At 52.2% G+C, this 18,510-nt stretch overlaps 1 protein-coding gene across 1 annotated transcript in view; it reads right to left on the bottom strand.

Moving 5' to 3' along the window:
• LOC144892883 (uncharacterized) overlaps nt 1–18,510 on the bottom strand; it is a 53,599-nt gene that overhangs the window by 4,027 nt on the left and 31,062 nt on the right. The window contains exons 2-3 of the mRNA XM_078781224.1: nt 15,737–15,861; nt 14,345–15,104 (exon numbers count right to left, since the gene is read on the bottom strand). Coding sequence (XP_078637350.1) covers nt 14,345–15,104; nt 15,737–15,861 — 885 coding nt within the window. The remainder of the gene's footprint in view (nt 1–14,344; nt 15,105–15,736; nt 15,862–18,510) is intronic.

Genomic DNA, 18,510 nt, shown 5'->3' with positions numbered 1-18,510 from the left:
CACCTCTCCGCCGTGTCGGAGTTTACCACGGACATCCGGCACGTCGCCGGCAAAAACAATGCCGTGGCCGACTGTCTTTCCCGGGCCAGCGCGAACGCGGTCCACCTGGGCGTGGACTTTGCGCTTATGGCGGCGGACCAAACCACCGACACCACGGTGCAAGCCCTCCGGGTGGCGGACACGGGCTTCCGCCTGGCCAACATCCTCTTCGCGGACACTGTCCTGCTCTGCGACGTCTCCCAAGGCCAGCCTCGCCCCATCGTGCCCGTCACCTGGCAACGCCGCATCTTCGCCTCCCTCCACGGCCTTTCCCACCCGGGCCGGAAAGCTTCCCAGAAGCTGGTGTCGGCGCGATTCATCTGGCACGGCCTTCGTCGGGACGTCCGCGATTGGACCAGCACCTGCACGGCCTGCCAACGGGCCAAGGTCCACCGACACACCCAGGCCCCGCTGGCACCTTTCACCGTGCCCGAACGACGTTTCGACCACGTCAACGTGGATCTGGTGGGCCCCCTTCCCCCGTCACGGGGGTTCACACACCTGCTCACCATGGTGGACAGGACCACCAGGTGGCCGGAGGCCGTTCCCCTCGTCTCCACCACCACTGCCGACGTTTCGCAGGCTTTCATCGCCACCTGGGTCGCCCGCTTCGGCGCACCGGCGGACATCTCGTCAGACCGCGGACCACAGTTCACCTCCGAGCTGTGGGGCGCGGTCACCCGCAACCTGGGGGTCAAGCTCCACCGTACTACGGCCTACCACCCCCAAGCAAACGGGTTGTGCAAGCGATTCCACCGCTCCATGAAGGCCGCGCTCATGGCCGGCCTTCAAGACGGCGGTTGGGCCGACCGACTGCCGTGGGTCCTTTTGGGCCTCCGCACGGCCCCCAAGGAGGACCTCCAGGCATCCACCGCCGAGCTGGTCTATGGCCAGGCACTACGCGTCCCGGGCGAATTCGTGCCCGACGCTACCAGTCCCTGGTCCGCAGCTCACCAGCGCTCGGACCTCCAGGAGGCTGCCCGACGGTTTGCCCCCATGCCAACATCCCACCATGGTGACCCCCAGTCCTACGTCCCCCCAGCACTTCGCACAGCGGAGTATGTTTTTGTGCGTCACGACGCACATCGGGGGCCACTCCGGCCACCGTACGACGGGCCCTTCCGGGTGCTGCGACGGGACGACAAGTCGTTCGTCATCGACATCGGCGGCAGGTCGGACCGGATTGCGGTGGACCGCCTCAAGCCGGCGCACGTGGACTTCGACCACCCACCACGGGTGGCCCTTCCGCCGCGGCGAGGCCGCCCCCCGTCCACGGTGCCCCCCACTCGACCGCCCACCACCACACCGGACCCCCTCCCACGACCCGCCAGGGGTCGCTTCGGCCGGGTCATCAGGACCCCCCTCAAATTGACCCTGCCGGTGCAAGTCGATTCTGGGGGGACGTGTGTAGCGGCTACCGCTGGGTTTTCACAATCGCCTTGCACCTATCAAAGACGCGGAGCGATCACCATGCCGGGCTCGTCCAGGACGCCCGTGCAGGCCCGCGCTCAACTTGCCAGGCCTCGGTCGGGACGCCCGGGCATGCCCGGGCAGGCTCGCCCTCAACTTGCCAGGCCGCAGCCAGGACGCTGGGCCACGCCCCCTCTCGCCTTTCCTGGGCAAACGCTCCGGGATAATATGTATATATATTGCTGCCCGATAAACGGGCTTTTCAGAGTGCCTGAGTGTTTGGTTTGATTAAAGCAACTCGGATGAATTCCAGCTTTTTGTCGCGTCCATTCTTCCGATCGACGTGGGAGCCCCAGCTCCTTCAGTATGTTGTTTTATATGTTGATGTTTTGACAATCTCTTAAGTAGCTGAGTTTCTCCGTCATACTTTGAAGAAGAAGAAGAGCTAATGTTTTGTTCATGCTGTTTCTCCGGAAGAAGAAGAATTATCATGGCTGAGTTTCTCTGTAATGTTTTCCAACTTTGAATGAAAAGTGTCTCGTCGAGTTTGAAATTCACAGTTCTGAAGGAGCTGGGCTCCCACGTCGATCAGAAGAATGGACGCGACAAAAAGCTGGAATTCATCTGAGTTGCTTTATTGAAATCAAACACTCAGGCACTCTGAAAACCCGTTTATCGGGCAGCAATATATATCTTTTAACCCAGGGGGTTTGCCCAGGCCCGGCGCCAGGGGGCGTGGCCCAGCGTCATGGCTGCGGCCTGGCAAGTTGAGGGCGAGCCTGCCCGGGCGTCCTGGACGAGCCCGGCATGGTGATCGCTCCGCGTCCTTGATAGGTGCAAGGCGATTGTGAAACCCCAGCGGCAGCCGCTACACACGTCCCCCCAGAATCGACTTGCACCGGCAGGGTCAACTTGAGGGGGGTCCTGATGACCCGGCCGAAGCGACCCCTGGCGGGTCGTGGGAGGGGGTCCGGTGAGGTGGTGGGCGGTCGAGTGGGGGGCCCCGTGGACGGGGGGGCGGCCTCGCCGCGGCGGAAGGGCCACCCGTGGTGGGTGGTCGACGTCCACGTGCGCCGGCTTGAGGCGGTCCACTGCAATCCGGTCCGACCTGCCGCCGATGTCGATGACGAACGACTTGTCGTCCCGTCGCAGCACCCGGAAGGGCCCGTCGTACGGCGGCTGGAGTGGCCACCGATGTGCGTCGTGACGCACAAAAACATACTCCGCTGTGCGGAGTGCTGGGGGGACGTAGGACCGGGGGTCACCGTGGTGGGATGTCGGCACGGGGGCAAACCGTCGGGCGGCCTCCTGGAGGTCCGAGCGCTGGTGAGCTGCGGACCAGGGACTGGTAGCGTCGGGCACGAATTCGCCCGGGACGCGTAGCACCTGGCCATAGACCAGCTCGGCGGTGGATGCCTGGAGGTCCTCCTTGGGGGCCGTGCGAAGGCCCAAAAGGACCCACGGCAGCCGGTCGGCCCAACCGCCGTCTTGAAGGCCGGCCATGAGCGCGGCCTTCATGGAGCGGTGGAATCGCTCGCACAACCCGTTTGCTTGGGGGTGGTAGGCCGTAGTACGGTGGAGCTTGACCCCCAGGTTGCGGGCGACCGCGCCCCACAGCTCGGAGGTGAACTGTGGTCCGCGGTCTGACGAGATGTCCGCCGGTGCGCCGAAGCGGGCGACCCAGGTGGCGATGAAAGCCTGCGCCACGTCGGCGGTGGTGGTGGAGACGAGGGGAACGGCCTCCGGCCACCTGGTGGTCCTGTCCACCATGGTGAGCAGGTGTGTGAACCCCCGTGACGGGGGGAGGGGGCCAACCAGATCCACGTTGACGTGGTCGAAACGTCGTTCGGGCACGGTGAAAGGTGCCAGCGGGGCCTGGGTGTGTCGGTGGACCTTGGCCCGTTGGCAGGCCGTGCAGGCGCTGGTCCAATCGCGGACGTCCCGACGAAGGCCGTGCCAGACGAAACGCGCCGACACCAGCTTCTGGGAAGCTTTCCGGCCCGGGTGGGAAAGGCCGTGGAGGGAGGCGAAGATGCGGCGTTGCCAGGTGACGGGCACGATGGGGCGAGGCTGGCCTTGGGAGACGTCGCAGAGCAGGACAGTGTCCGCACAGGGGATGTCGGCCAGGCGGAGGCCCGTGTCCGCCGCCCGGAGGGCTTGCACCGTGGTGTCGGTGGTTTGGTCCGCCGCCATAAGCGTAAAATCCACGCCCAGGTGGACCGCATTCGCGCTGGCCCGGGAAAGACAGTCGGCCACGGCGTTGTTTTTGCCGGCGACGTGCCGGATGTCCGTGGTAAACTCCGACACGGCGGAGAGGTGGCGCTGTTGGCGGGCCGACCATGGCTCCGTGACCTTGGCCATGGCGTAAATCAACGGCTTGTGGTCGACGAACGCCGTGAAAGGTCGGCCCTCCAGGAGGTGGCGGAAATGGCGGACGGCCAGGTGTAGACCGAGGAGCTCCCGGTCAAACGTGCTGTATTTGAGCTCGTTCGGCCGGAGCTGCCGGCTGAAAAAAGCGAGTGGCTGCCAAACCCCGTTCACCCATTGCTCATGGACGGCGCCCACCGCGTAGTCGGAGGCATCCGTGGTGAGGGCGATGGGAGCGTTGAGCACCGGGTGAGCGAGCAGTGTTGCGTCGGCGAGGGCCCGCTTTGAGCTTTGGAAGGCCGCATCCATTGCTGCGGACCAGACGTTGTCGTGCTTGGCCGGCTTGCCCCGGAGGGCTTCGTAGAGGGGCCGCATGAGGTGAGCAGCGCGGGGCACGAAGCGGTGATAAAAATTCACCATTCCCAGGAATTCCTGCAGGGCCTTGATGGTGCGGGGACGCGGGAACGTGGTGATGGCCTCGACCTTGGTTGGCAGCGGCACGGCCCCGTTCTTGGTGATGTGGTGGCCCAAAAAATCAACGGCCGTCGTGCCGAAGTGGCATTTGGCCGGGTTGACGATGAGGCCGTGCTCGCTGAGGCGCTCGAACAGTGTTCGGAGGTGGAGGAGGTGCTCGGCCCGGGACGTGCTGGCGACGAGGATGTCGTCCAGGTAAACGAAAAGGAACGGCAGGTCACGCAGCACGCCGTCCATCAAGCGCTGGAACGCCTGAGCCGCGTTCTTGAGACCAAACGGCATCCGCAAGAATTCGAATAAGCCGAACGGCGTGATGACTGCCGTTTTAGGGACGTCGGCCGCCCTGACAGGTACCTGGTGATATCCCCGTATGAGATCAATTTTCGAAAAAATGACCCGTCCCGCCAGACGGGCGGAGAAGTCTTGGATATGCGGGATCGGGTACCTGTCGGGGGTGGTAGCGTCATTCAGACGGCGGTAGTCGCCACACGGGCGCCATCCACCCCCCGGCTTTGGCACGATGTGCAGTGGCGAGGCCCACGCGCTATCGGAGCGCCGCACGATGCCGAGGTGCTCCAACGCGTCGAATTCGGCCTTCGCTACGGCGAGCTTGGCTGGGTCGAGGCGGCGGGCCCTGGCGTAGACCGGCGGGCCCGTGGTTGGTATGTGGTGCTCGATCCCATGCCGTACTGCGACGGCCGAAAACGTCGGCCGCGTGAGGGCCGGGAACTCCGTGAGCAGGCGAGCAAACTCGTTCGCCGCCGGGACGGTGCATGCCAGCTCGGTCGGCGCGGAGCTGCTCAATGTGCATACCAGGGAGCTGAAGGTTTCAGCGTTGATTAAACGACGCCGTTGGACGTCCACCAGCAGTCCGTGTGCGCAGAGGAAGTCGGCGCCTAGCAGAGCCACGGGCACGTTGGCGGTTACAAACGTCCAAGCAAAGCGTTGGCCGCCGAAGCAGAGGGTGACGTTGCGCGGGCCGAAGGTGCGGATTGTCGATCCGTTGGCCGCAACTAAGGAGGGGCCGCAAACCGCGGATTGCCTGTCCTGGTCAGAGGCGGGTATGACGCTCAGTTGGGCGCCGGTGTCGCACAGGAAGCGCCGTCCGGACGCTTTATCCGTGATGAACAGTAAGTTGCCCGTATGGCCGGCGCTCATGGCTGGTAATGAACGCCGGCCCGGCCGTTTCCCGGCCTGCCGAAGGTGCACGGGGGTCGGCATGTCCGGGCCTTTTGTCCGAACCTGGCATGATAGTAACACCACGCTTGGTCGGGTGGAGGTGGTCGGCACGGTAGAGCGGCCGCCAATTGCGTCGGCAGTTCGGCCGTCGACCGTGCCGGGTGCTCGGGCGCCATGGTTGTTGCGTCGGACGGCGGTGGGTCCCATGTCGCCGCTGCGATGCGCCGTCCTGCAGCGGAGATCTTGTCGGCTTCTCTGGCAAGGGCCCGGGGATCTGTGATCGTCGTGCTTGCCAGGGCGAGGCGTACCGGGTTAGGCAGCTGACGGAGGAACAGCTCCCGGAACAGGAATGCCGGAGAGTGCTCGCCGAGCAGTGAAAGCATGTAGTCCATTCGCTCGGAAGGGCGCGTGTCGCCGAGCTCAGGCAGTTCGAGCAGGCGCCGTGCGCGTTCCGCCGATGGGAGGGCGAAAGCATCGAGGAGAAGCTGCTTAATCGCGCCGTATTTGTCAGCGGCTGGCGGGCTTTCGAGGAGGCTCAGGGCGCGGGCTGCGGTAGCCGACTCGAGCGCAGCTACCACATGGTGGAAGCGGGTGTCGTCGGCCGTGATGCCTCGCAGGGCGAACAGGGACTCCGCCTGTGCGAACCAAACCGCAGCGTGAGCCTCCCAGAAGGTAGGCAGTTTAAGGGCGACTGCCGTGTCCATGTCGATAGGTCACCAATGAAGGAGCTGGGCTCCCACGTCGATCAGAAGAATGGACGCGACAAAAAGCTGGAATTCATCTGAGTTGCTTTATTGAAATCAAACACTCAGGCACTCTGAAAAGCCCGTTTATCGGGCAGCAATATATATCTATTAACCCAGGGGGTTTGCCCAGGCCCGGCGCCAGGGGGCGCGGCCCAGCGTCCTGGCTGCGGCCTGGCAAGTTGAGGGCGAGCCTGCCCGGGCGTCCTGGACGAGCCCGGCATGGTGATCGCTCCGCGTCCTTGATAGGTGCAAGGCGATTGTGAAACCCCAGCGGCAGCCGCTACAGTTCGAACAATCTGCTGGAACTCTAACACGAGGTTGATGGACGTTATTTTTATATGTATCTTTTTATGTGGAAGTGACGGGTCATATAATGAAAGCATATCGTACAAAAAGGGAGAAAATAAAATAGCACAACAAAGACGAGGCGGAGGTAGAGGAATCTAATCAAATCAAAGAGGGGGAGGGGTAGCAGAGCGGAAGAGTGCTGCCTACGTTCATCGATATATGTACTTTTTACTTTTAAAAAGAAGGAAATAAATAAAATAGACTCGATCTGAGGAGGGAGCAGGTGTGTTCTATCCAGCGGGGTGTTCCTTTACCAAGCTGATTGTAGAACGTTCACCAAGCAGCTTAAGCACTCAAACAAGCACTCCAACAATACTGCTGAGATGCCTCGAGTGTCCCACAACATCCAAATTATATAAATGAACACTTTTTAAGAGTCGAAACTGCTGCTGACGTCAATTCCGCAGTAAAAATTTTGAAATTCGGTTCAGATGAAGAGATTCTCGATATTTGCAGAAATTAAATAAAGGCACGAACACTAGCGTTTATAAGCATTGTGATGTATACAGGTATACAGCAATCTGTATGTACGAGGATCAGTGATATTACCATTCATAGATATGAAACTTTGTTGTACAGAAACCGACCTCTTCTGAGGCAAGGCATACTTGAGTTGAGCAGACAAAATGGCGAAATGAAGACCACAAGCTGAGCGACCTGAATGCAGGCTGACCAAAGGTAAACCATTTCAGCACGAATGATCTTCAAAAACACACCCAAACATCCACATTTCAATCATGCAAAGGTATTTCTTGGGAGTTGTTCCACACTAAATAAAGGGAGCGGGAGACAAGAGGGAGAGAGAGGAAATCAAACAAGCACAACAACAGTAGAGAACAGTGACGACGGTAGATGTGTGAAAGAGAAAGCGTCGGTGGGAGGGGAGGTTGGAGGTGGGAGGTGGGAGGGAAGGGGTACACGGTATAAAACAAATTGACACGACTAGGAATTTCAGGGAAGAGGTTGGAGATTGAAAGAGGTGGATTTGGGGTGTTTTAACAGGGGTAGAAAAGATCAAGGTTTTGGATGGGGGAAGATGAGAGATGGTGGTGAACAGCTGTTTTAAAGACGGGGTGGGGTTGGGGCGGTAGTGGGATTGAAAAGAGTGAGGGAGTTTGTTCCAGAGGTGGGAGAAAAGAGGAATGAAGGAGTGAAAGTGAGCAGAGAGTCTTGATTTGGGCAGTTTCACCAGAAGAGGGTTGCTGGCAGATCTTGTGCGACCTGCAGGAATATTTGGGGACAGAGCACAGACAGAGCTGGGGGAGCTAGACTGGAGAGGAGTCGGTAGAAGACAGAAATACCACATACCTGCCTGCAGTGAGAGAGTGAAAGGCCCTCACAAACAGCTTCATCATGGGGGATTCCAATGATTCTGAAAGATTTGGTTTCTACAGAGTGAAGCCGAGCTCGTTGTGAGGCAGGAGCACCAACCCAGAAGGGAGAGCAGTATTCCATTGAGCTGCAGATGAAAGCCTTGTATGTGGTGAGGAGCTCAGATGTGCACCGGAAGGACTTCGCACGACGGAGCACCAACATGATTGGCCCTTGATAGATGAGGCACACGGCGAACAGGTTGGTGAACCTGCCGCAGAGGAGACCATGGAGAGAGAGAGAGAGAGAGAGAGAGAGAGAGAGAGAGAGAGAGAGAGAGACTTTTATGTGCTTTTATTATAAAAGTATCAAAACACACATGGAAGAACACCGCAAAATTTTTACAAGAAAAAGAAAGTTGTACAAGCAAAAAGAATGTATATACATGTATATGTGGACATTGAGCGTAAGTATAATTTACAAAAACAAACTCAACACCTCATCTGTAAAACAATCGTCGTTCACACTGCCGAAACTTATCCGGGCCGACACTATTCCTTTGAAGCAAAACAGCACATTTTCATCTCTGCCACTCAATTTGATCTTTCTAGTTTTATATATTGCGAGTTTAGCAATTCCGCACAGAAAATTCAAGAAAGGGACTGCTGTCTTGTTCTTGGTGCTCCTTTCAATGCCATACACAAAAATTGCAACAGAAAAAACAAACTGAAATTTATAAAAGAGCTGTTGGAGGAAACAAAAAAGGGGTACCAATCTCTTACATTTCACAAAAGCATGGGTCACATTTTCAGCCTCTTCACAAAAAGGACAAACATTCAGTACAGAAGGATCAAACTTATTAAGTAAGTATTTGGTGACCAGGGCCTGATGAACTAGTCTCCAATTTAAGTCTCCGGTTCGACCTAAGGTTGGAGACCTATACATCTCTTTCCACACTGGAGATAGGAACGAATTAGCCGGAATGATCTCATCCCACCGATTTTTTAAAGGTTTTGTGAAACCCGGTATAAGCACCTCTTGGCATATCCCATAAATAACTTTTTTTCCCATCACATGGAACACACCGCAACCATCTGACTTTGAGAAGACACCCTGTTGTTTTTTTGAGGTGACTTGGAGCTCGGGGAAATAGAGACGAGAGTCCACCACTTCATCTGCCCCAGTCCACCCGATATTTAATTCCCTGAAAGTTTTAATCACAACTCTCAAAACTTTGTCCACCATTCTAGATGACCGAACCCCCACTTTTGATGTGAGAGAACCGGTGGATAACCATCCATTTAGGGAAGGCTTCATCAGGTCTCGCACTCTGTTTATTCCATTACAGGTGAAGCAATGCATAAATGACCTGGAGGTTGAAATTTCAGGGAATAAAGGATTCAGAACCAATGGCTCATGCATATATTTTTTTGCATCGTAGGACACCTCTAATCGTTGTATTCCAAGGACTTGCCAGGCATTCAGAAGGTTCTGATGAAACTCGGGGAGCAGAGTCGTGTTGACATGCTGCAGGTCCATGAGGAAGAGCTCTCGGTCATACTTCAACCCATCTGCTTCCGGCAGCCAAGCGTTTGTGAGAGGCCGCCACGGGACACACTCACCATACAATAAACGCTTTATCGTCCACATGCGGAAAGCCATTATCCGACTCGGAACACGTATCAAGCTTTGGCCACCTGCATTTCGGGGTCTGCACACCGTGTCTGGTCCAAGCCAATGGTGGCCTCCCCAGAAAAACTGAGTGAGAACCCTCTGAATGCCTGTGACCAAGTATCTCGGAGGTTGGAGGGGGATAACTTTATGCCAAATAAAAGGAACCACCAGGTTATTTATTATTGTCACCCTTGCCTTAAGCGATAGAAGGTGGTGCAACCGTTTCCATCTAGCCAGTTTCTGCTTAATTCTTTCCAAGAAACCCTCCCAATTTTTTTGTTCATATGCTTGGACTCCGAGAAATAACCCTAAATATTTAAACCCCTCTTTGTTCCACTGCATTCCTCCTGGTAACACAGGCAGAGCTGAGGAAGGTGGACTGGGGCCCACCCATAAGGCAACACTTTTGTTCCAATTTACTTTTGCCGTGGAGGCGAGCTCAAACTGGGACAGACATCGAAAGACCTCACCCACATCATTTTGGCTGGAAACAGCAACACAAATGTCATCCGCATAAGCTGAAGTAACCATTTTGTGGTTTTTTGTTAAGGAGACTCCTTCCACTGAGTTTCGGAGCAAAGCTAGTAAAGGTTCGACCGAGAGACTGTATAGCATTCCTGAAAGCGGGCAGCCCTGACGGATGCCTCGCTGAAAGGGAAAAGGGCAACATAAGCTGTTGTTTACCTTCAACAGACAGGATGCATTTTCATACAACAACTTAACATAGGAAACAAAATTTTGTCCAAAACCAGCTCTCTGTAGTACAGCAAACAAAAAAGAATGGTCAACACTGTCAAAAGCTTTTTCTTGATCTAAAAGAACCAAACCAAAACCATGAGATGTAGTACGACCGAGACTGATCAAGTCTCTCACCAAAAAAATGTTATCGAAAATAGAACGCTCAGGAACACACCACAATAAGACTGATCAATATCAATCAAAAGGGGGATGACTTCCTTTAGACGTATCGCGAGCGCCTTCGACAATATTTTATAGTCCGTATTTAGGAGTGACACAGGCCGCCAATTTGTGGCGTCTTGCAAGTTCCCTTTTTTTGGAAGGAGACACAAAACTGACCTCCGACAACTTAGTGGCAATTCACCTTGTTCAAGGCTATCATGAAAGATGTCAAGTAGAGTAGGGCCTAGAATGTCCCAAAAGGCCTTGTAAAATTCAACTGGGAGGCCGTCAAGTCCAGGGGCTTTCCCATCTTGAATTCCTTTAAGAGCAACAGTAAGTTCTCCGAGAGAGATGCCAGGCTCCAGTTGTTGTTGGTGGTCTTCAGACAGAGATGGGAGCAGTTCAAACATCCCGTTTCTGTTTTCCTGGTTCACAGTTCTCAAGGCAAACAGCTTTGAATAAAAGTTTCGTAATTCATCTTTGATGTCACTTTGAGAAGACAGAAGCGCACCGGCAGAAGAGCGCAAAGCGTGAATTTGTTGAGGGGTCTTGGCTGTCTTTTCCAGGTTGAAAAAGTCTTTGTTTGGTTTGTCAAGTTGGATATTGTCCATTCGCAGTCGGACGAAAGCACCAGATGCACGCTCTCTCACCATTTCAGCCAGTAGTGTTCTTTTCTCTGACAACTGCTGGACATTTTCGTTGGACATTCCAGATTTCTGCTCACAATAAAGTATATCGTTTTTTAAGGCAGTTATCACACCGAGTGTGTTACAGGTATTATAACGACAGTATTGCTGGCAAAAACACTTAATTTGGGATTTTGTGCAATCCCACCATTGCCTTAAATTTAGGTAGGAAAACTTTTGCATTTCACATTCCTTCCATACCATTCTGAATGCTTCTTTGAAATGCTCACTTTGTAAAAGTTTGACATTGAAAGTCCAATATGCACTTCTACACACGTGATGAGGTAGGCCACATACAACAACAACCATGTGATGATCAGAAAAACCAGATGGCCTTATATATGAATTCTTGACAAGATTTACCTTATCATGGTTAACATAAATTCTATCCAAACGAGCCATTGTCAAAAGATTTCTTGCGGCACAAACCCACGTGTACTGCCGGATGTTAGGGTTCTGTACCCGCCACACATCCACAAGTTGTAATTTTTTAATGAGCTGTGCCAAAGGCCTTGCACTCGGTGGATGAGGCTCAGGAGTGTTTCTATCAAGTTGTGGGTTGAGGGTACAGTTGTAGTCTCCCCCCAAGCAAACCAACATGGACAGGTCAATAGTGCTTAAAAAACCTGCTAACTTGTGAAGAAAAGCACTTCTTGCAGAGTTAGCACTAGGGCAGTATACATTAGTCGTGCAAATCTTTTGGTTACCGCTGACAAACTCCACAGATAGTAAATGGCCCTTGCAAATTTCTCTACATCTGATCTCCAACGGCTGGAGTCTAGGATGTAAGACTACTGCAACACCAGCCTTGGCATCAACAAAAGCACTGGAGAAAAAGTGACAACCTTTAAAGATATTACGCCACTCAACCTCAGAAGACTGATTTGCATGCGTCTCTTGTAACATCAGCACATAAATTTTTTCATTCTGAAACATTTGAAACACCTGGAGGCGACGCACACAACTGCGACCACCGTTGATGTTTAAGGATGCTACTTTTATCTCCACTCTGTTAACTATTCATGAGGTTCCTTGCCCGCTCGAGTTACACATTTTCTTAGCCTCTGGAATTGAGGTTCTGACATGTTAACCTGATAAGGTTCACGAATCATGTTCTTTGCAGTCAAAATAAAATCATGCAGATTCGGAAAGTAGTCTTTGATTTTTACATGTCTTTTCCTGAACGTTTCTTCAAGGAACTTAATAACATTTTCTTGAGAAACCCTGGTGATGGTATTGTCATCACCCGCCTCACTCTCTTGAGCACTTGAAGCACTAAAGAGTGGAGTAGAAGAGGTTTCATCAGATTCAAGTGCTTCATCTTGATCTGCACCTTTTCCTACTATTTGCTGAACACTTAGTTTTGGAAACAGCAATTCTACAGGGTCAAGGACCTCCGCACTCTTTGCAGACCCTTCCAGATTTACTATATCCTCTGTGGCTATAAGTATGTCCCCCACCTCATCATCCCTTTCATTTTTATCTGTCAGGGAAGGGTTAACGTTATCCTCACAGTCGCAAGGACTTTCCCCTTTATCTATTTTTTCCTCACTAGCAGATCCAGCTGCTAACTCGTCTGAGCGAGTTTGGTTATCAGGACAAGGACTTACCACATCCTGAGAGGATCGACTATTTTCCGGGTCATACTCAATCTCAGCAAGTGGTGCCAGCGAATCTTCCTCATGTACACACACTTCCTGTACCATCTCCATTACCGCCAAGGAGTTTCCGGTGTAGGCCTCACCCTGGAGGTCCTGCGAACCTGACACGATCTGAATCTTATTTTGTTTTTCTTCGGAATCACAGGATTCATCACTTGAACGCTTCTGACCTTTTTTCCTGGTGTCCACTACGGATACTTCCATGGTATCGCCCGCACTGTCGTGTACCGTGGACGAAATGAGAGAGGGTTCAACCACTTTTATTCCCACCTTAAGTGGAGGGGCAGGGTTAGTCACCTCACGTTCTAAGTCTATCACTCCCTCCCCCACCCCCCCCCCCCCCAGTCGGGGGGGACGGGTCTGGCGCTTCACTCACCGCAGTCGGTGCGGTGGGTGGATTAACTACTCGATCCGCCTCCTCCCCTTCATGGTGCGGTGAAGAGGAGTCGCTCCTCACCAATCCTCCGCGTTCCTGCGGTTTAACCGCATTGGGGCAGGCACTCCTCACATGCCCGTAAGCCCCACACCCGAAACACGTCATAGCCTCCGAGGAGGCATACATTTTGTATTCAAAGCCGTTGATTTTCACACTCAACACGACATTGAGCGTTTTTACATGTGCAGGCAGTATCATGTACACCACTCTCTTGAAGGACATGACATGTTTGAATCGATCGCAAACATTTCGCATCGGCACCATCGAAATCCTCGATACGACCTCACCGAACTTGTTTAATTGTTCACGTAACTCCTCATTTCTAATAAATGGCGGGATATTACTGATGTTAATCTTTACCGTCGGGGCTTGTAAAGCGAACACAGAGAGGAACGTGTTCGGTTCAATGAACAAGCCTTGTTCGACTACACTCGCTACCATTAGTGCAGCGGCATAGCAAACCAATTGTGCATTTTGTGATGGAAGCACCAAATTTGGCAGAATGATAGAATATTATATGGAGAACATTTTCAGATATGGAACCACTTTGGAATTCACCCCAATGTGGCCGCCATATTGGATTTCAAAATGGCGGCTTAAAAATCTTTAATTACAAATATTTCTGGTTCTATACCAGCTACAGCCTTGATTTTAGTGTCTGGATGTACAAACTTGAGGTCAAGGAATTGAATGGTTCTACTTAGAAGTTGATTTACTGACGCCATATTGGATTTCAAGATGGCGGAAATTGATTTACTGACGCCATATTGGATTCCAAGATGGCGGCTTCCGAAAATCTGCTGACCGATATCTCTGGTTCTATGCCAGCTAGATACTTGATTCTGGTGTCTAGATGTACATTTCTGAGGTCAATGAATTGAATGGTTGTATTGAAATATGTTTTAATGCACATAAGCAACTGATAATCCCATATTACGTACATTGTATACACACGTTCAGCAAGAGAACTAGCGAGCGTATTGCATCAAGTCATGCCAAGTGTCACAGTTCCAACTCAATGTGAGCAGTCACCATCACAGGCACACAGTGCTGTGCATTTCAGAGCCGCTTTCTTGCACTTGCATCTCCCACTGCAACCGTTTTCGCACCCACAACAGATGAGTTCATAGCAGGATTTGGCAGCTTCTGGTAGTGTTGTCCACAGAGGATCGAACTGTCCGTCATTGTCCACCCACCCCCAGTCGCATGGTGATGGGAGATAGCAGTGTGGGACAAGAGACTGTCCCCAACAATGTCCACCCTGGTAAGTTGCTCTCTTCACGTGTTGTACTAGGGCGGCCTGTGTTGGAGGTATTGCTTCAATGGATCGAGATTTCTTTGCAAAGAGTTTCTTTCTTGCCAGATTCACCTCAGAACATGTGCATGTGCGGTCGTACAGAAGCACTACGTATCTCTCCAGGGTTGCCAGTGTATCCTCAGAGATCTCACTTGGTGCAGATGCCAGGTCCAGGAATGCATTGGTCACTTCTGGAAAAGTTTCCCATACTGCCCATGCTGTTTTCTTGCCACGACCTGCAAAGCTCGAGACGGTATCACACCCTGTGATTGCATGGAAGATTGGCAGTGCCTTGGCTTTGTCTGGTCCCAGGGTAGCAGACAGCTCGTGTGCTGCTATGTAGCAGAAGTTCTTTCCGGTTCCAAACGCTAACCAGAGTTCGTCCACTACCTCATTAAGCTCCTGGGCCATCCACACAGCGAGAACCACCACATCTGTGTCCACGGTGCGGATGAGTACTCTGCGGTGTCCAGATTTCATAGCAGCTGCTGCATGGAGCATCATGCGCGTGTCTGCTTCCTCGTGATTGCACGGGGCCAAAGCGGCTGTGTCTGCACATGGTGGTACAGCAATGACCTGTTGGTGTAAGCATGAACAATACCGTGATGTAAATTAAATGTGAATTCCTTTGGTGTAGGTGGTCACGAATAAAACCTGACATGAATCTGCATAACATTTATTAATTTATTTCAGTACATTATTTCAAGTACATAAATACAGGGCAATTATTATTAATATTATTATTATTATTATTATTATTGTTATTTACTTGGCATCAAACACATGAAATCATACAATATGACATTGCACATATAACAGTAGCCTGTTCGTGTACACTCCCCCAAGATGCCAGGAAAGAAAAAAGCAATTCAAGAACACTATGGCCAATAGGCCTTTCTTAACAATTTGAGGGAGTGTACCGTGGACAGCTAAAGATTATATATACAATACAAAATATTCTTCCGAATAGATAATACAAATCGGGATTATATAATCAAAATTAAATTATATGAAAATAATACACATATGTGGGTAAGAATTTACTCTACAACAGCATAAATCAATAATACATTGTATAATATGTACTGAAACCACAGAAGATTGTACACACACTCTCAAACACACAAGCAGGCACGCACCCACTCTCACCACCCAGACACATACACACACTTTCACTAACACACACTAACATACATCATGCACATTACCTGTTCACCGTCAGTAGCAATCAGCTGTTTGTCTGGCACATCGATGGACTCCGTGACCTGCTTAGACAGAAAGCTGAAGAGTTCCTCCTTGTTCTCGTCGACACGGAGGAAACTGTGCCAGTTGCCTGGTAGGAGGGCAGAGCCAGTGACACGTCTGCGTATTCCCTTGCCTCTGTTGGTCCTTGCAGTTGCCTTCAGGCTGCCTGACTTTGCATAGCGGTCCCACACTAGATCGAGACGAGATCGATGTTGAAGCTGTGACATAATGTATGGAACGAATACTTTTGTGGCATAGTCAAGAAATGTTTTGGTCTGGCCTGGCCTCAGCATTTGAACTATTACAGCTCCATCGAGGATCACAGAAGATACTTGTGGTGGGTCCGACTTTGTTTCGACAAGCTGTTCTAAGGGCTGCAACAAGTCAGCTTTGGAACCAAAGCGGAGCTGTCCATTTTGCGAGAGTGCTGGCGGATGTGCGCTGTTCTCATGTTTGAAGAACTGCTCGAGACCCCCATCTCTGGTTTGGCATGCGATGTATAGTCTGGAGAAGAGCTCTGAATCACTCTTTGCAGAGGCTACTTGTTGTTTGCTCTTCTGGGCAGCTTTGACCTTGATGGATGAAAACAACGGGAGTTTGTTGCGTTTGATGACATCATTGAGTGGCTTGGATCTGTCTGCCAGACGTTCCTTCTCAAATGAATGGAACTGATCTCTCCCAATCTGTAAAGCTGTACGCACAGTATCTACAACAGCTGGGCCCAAGATCTCCAGTGTGCCCAGGACCAGCAAATCTGTGCTTTCTTCTTCAAAGGGGCTGCCCATCTCTTCGATGACTGTTGTCAGTGCACGGACATCTTGGACGAACTTCTTCTGCACACTGTCGGTTTGCTCATGGTGGTGGGTGTGCTCTCCCCTTTGGCGCAGTTGCTGTGAGGTCTCAAATTCTGTGATGACCCGAGCAACTTCAGGGCCAGCCACCATCCACCGTCGAAGGGCACTTGGATTTTCAGTTAGGCCCACTGCCCCGCCATCGCCTTTGACCGTGGCATTGTTTTGTTCATGAGCCTGGTCTAGGGAGATGGCGGAGAAAGCATGCCTAGTCTTCTTGGATGTGAAGTGCCCCGCATGGAACTTGGCAGCAACATCTGGGTGTTTCTCTGCAATGCCAACCATGTCCCTGATGTGGACTGGTAACCAGCGAGCATAGTGGATATGGCCCAATGCAGCGAACCATGCAGCTAGCTCTGGTAGGGTGTCCATGTACAGCGTGAAGTTGGACTCTCTCAGTGAACGTATGTAGAGGAGTATACAGAGCTCCAGGTTAAGTACAGTGGCCCAGTACTGAAACTGTGGACATGCCGCTGCTCTCTGGTCACACCATGCCTCGAACTCCAATGGTTCCTCATCTCTTGCAGTTGCTCTTTCGTTGTATATGTCATATGCACGATGCTGCAGTATGTGTAGAGCAGCAACAGTTACTTGGTGGGTGCGTCTTGTACGGCTGACGTGAGCTGCACGCAAGAAGGAGTCTGCTGTGCCAGCTGTTGCTATCTCTGCCTGAACCAATGCCTGTGTCCAACCGCTGTCTTGCAGCCAGTCTCCTGCTGTCTTCAAAGCTGCCATCTCTGTGTGTAGACCACCCAGCATGACCACAAAGAGATCTTCACCATGTGTGTCTGGCCAGTTCCATTGCACCTGCTTGGCGATCGCATAAAGTGGTTGGTCCAGTGTGACGACGGGTATCTGTCCAGGGTTTAGCTCATTGATCGCTGCTTTCACGACATCCATGGCATGGCGGATCATTGCCACTGAGTGGGCTTGGTCATGGAAGAGGGGAAGCAAGGCAGTGGGTGTGACTGTGATACTAGTATCCTTGGCCGATTGGTTCTCTGCGTGATGTGCAGCCCAAGAAATGTTTCCTGGATTCTGTGTGTCACCACTGTCACATGCATCCTTCACAGTCTGGAGCCACCTCTTCTCTTTATCCAGTTCAGCTTGTGCAGGATTCCTCTGCAGCGACGCCTGGGTTCCAGCTGGTACAGGGTGGCTTTTGGCAAGTGAACTAACTGGTTGTACATCTGTGTAATACCGTGGAAGGTCCTCCACAGTCTTGACATTTGAGACACCCCCGATGATGACAATACCTCGGTCTGTGCCTTGATTGTCATAGTCTGGATGTTGTATCAATGAAATACCAGTTCCGTGGAAGGAGTCGTGTGCTGTCGTGGAACTGGGATTGTGGGCTAGATTATCCACAGCTGATGTGGTGAACACTCCACCGCGGAGCTTTGGGGGACAGACCACCTTCTCCGCCCGAAAGCGCTGACAGACCCCGTTCCCCAGCTCTGCAGAGATCCGTAGCACTCTATCATAGGCAATGCTGATCCCTAGTCCAGATAATGTGTCAACCAGTTCCCTCTTTCTCGTATGGGCATGAAGCATCAAGCCAAGATATATTGGCAAAGGAGTCTCTTGACTAATGCTGTGTCATACGTCTGTGCCTGCACCTCTCCTCTCATGCTTCACACTGTTGTATTTGAGAAGTTGAGCTATTGTCACAGACGCCGATGCCGATGACTGACATGCCTGATCTTTGATGCCTGCGCCCTCTAAAATCATGGAGACCATTGTCAGCAGCAGTTGTGGCACAGACTCTTCTTGACATTTGTTTGAGAAGAACCCATTGAAAGGCTGAGATGACTGGAACATATCCTTCCTTATAATCCCTGCAGCTCGTGCCAGGTGCACAACATCACTGTCAATATCATGTTGAC

This window comes from Myxine glutinosa, chromosome 7 (assembly GCF_964187855.1).
Source record: "Myxine glutinosa chromosome 7, kmMyxGlut1.1, whole genome shotgun sequence".
Taxonomy (NCBI): Eukaryota; Metazoa; Chordata; class Myxini; order Myxiniformes; family Myxinidae; genus Myxine; species Myxine glutinosa.
This window is presented reverse-complemented; position numbering and strand designations above follow the sequence as displayed.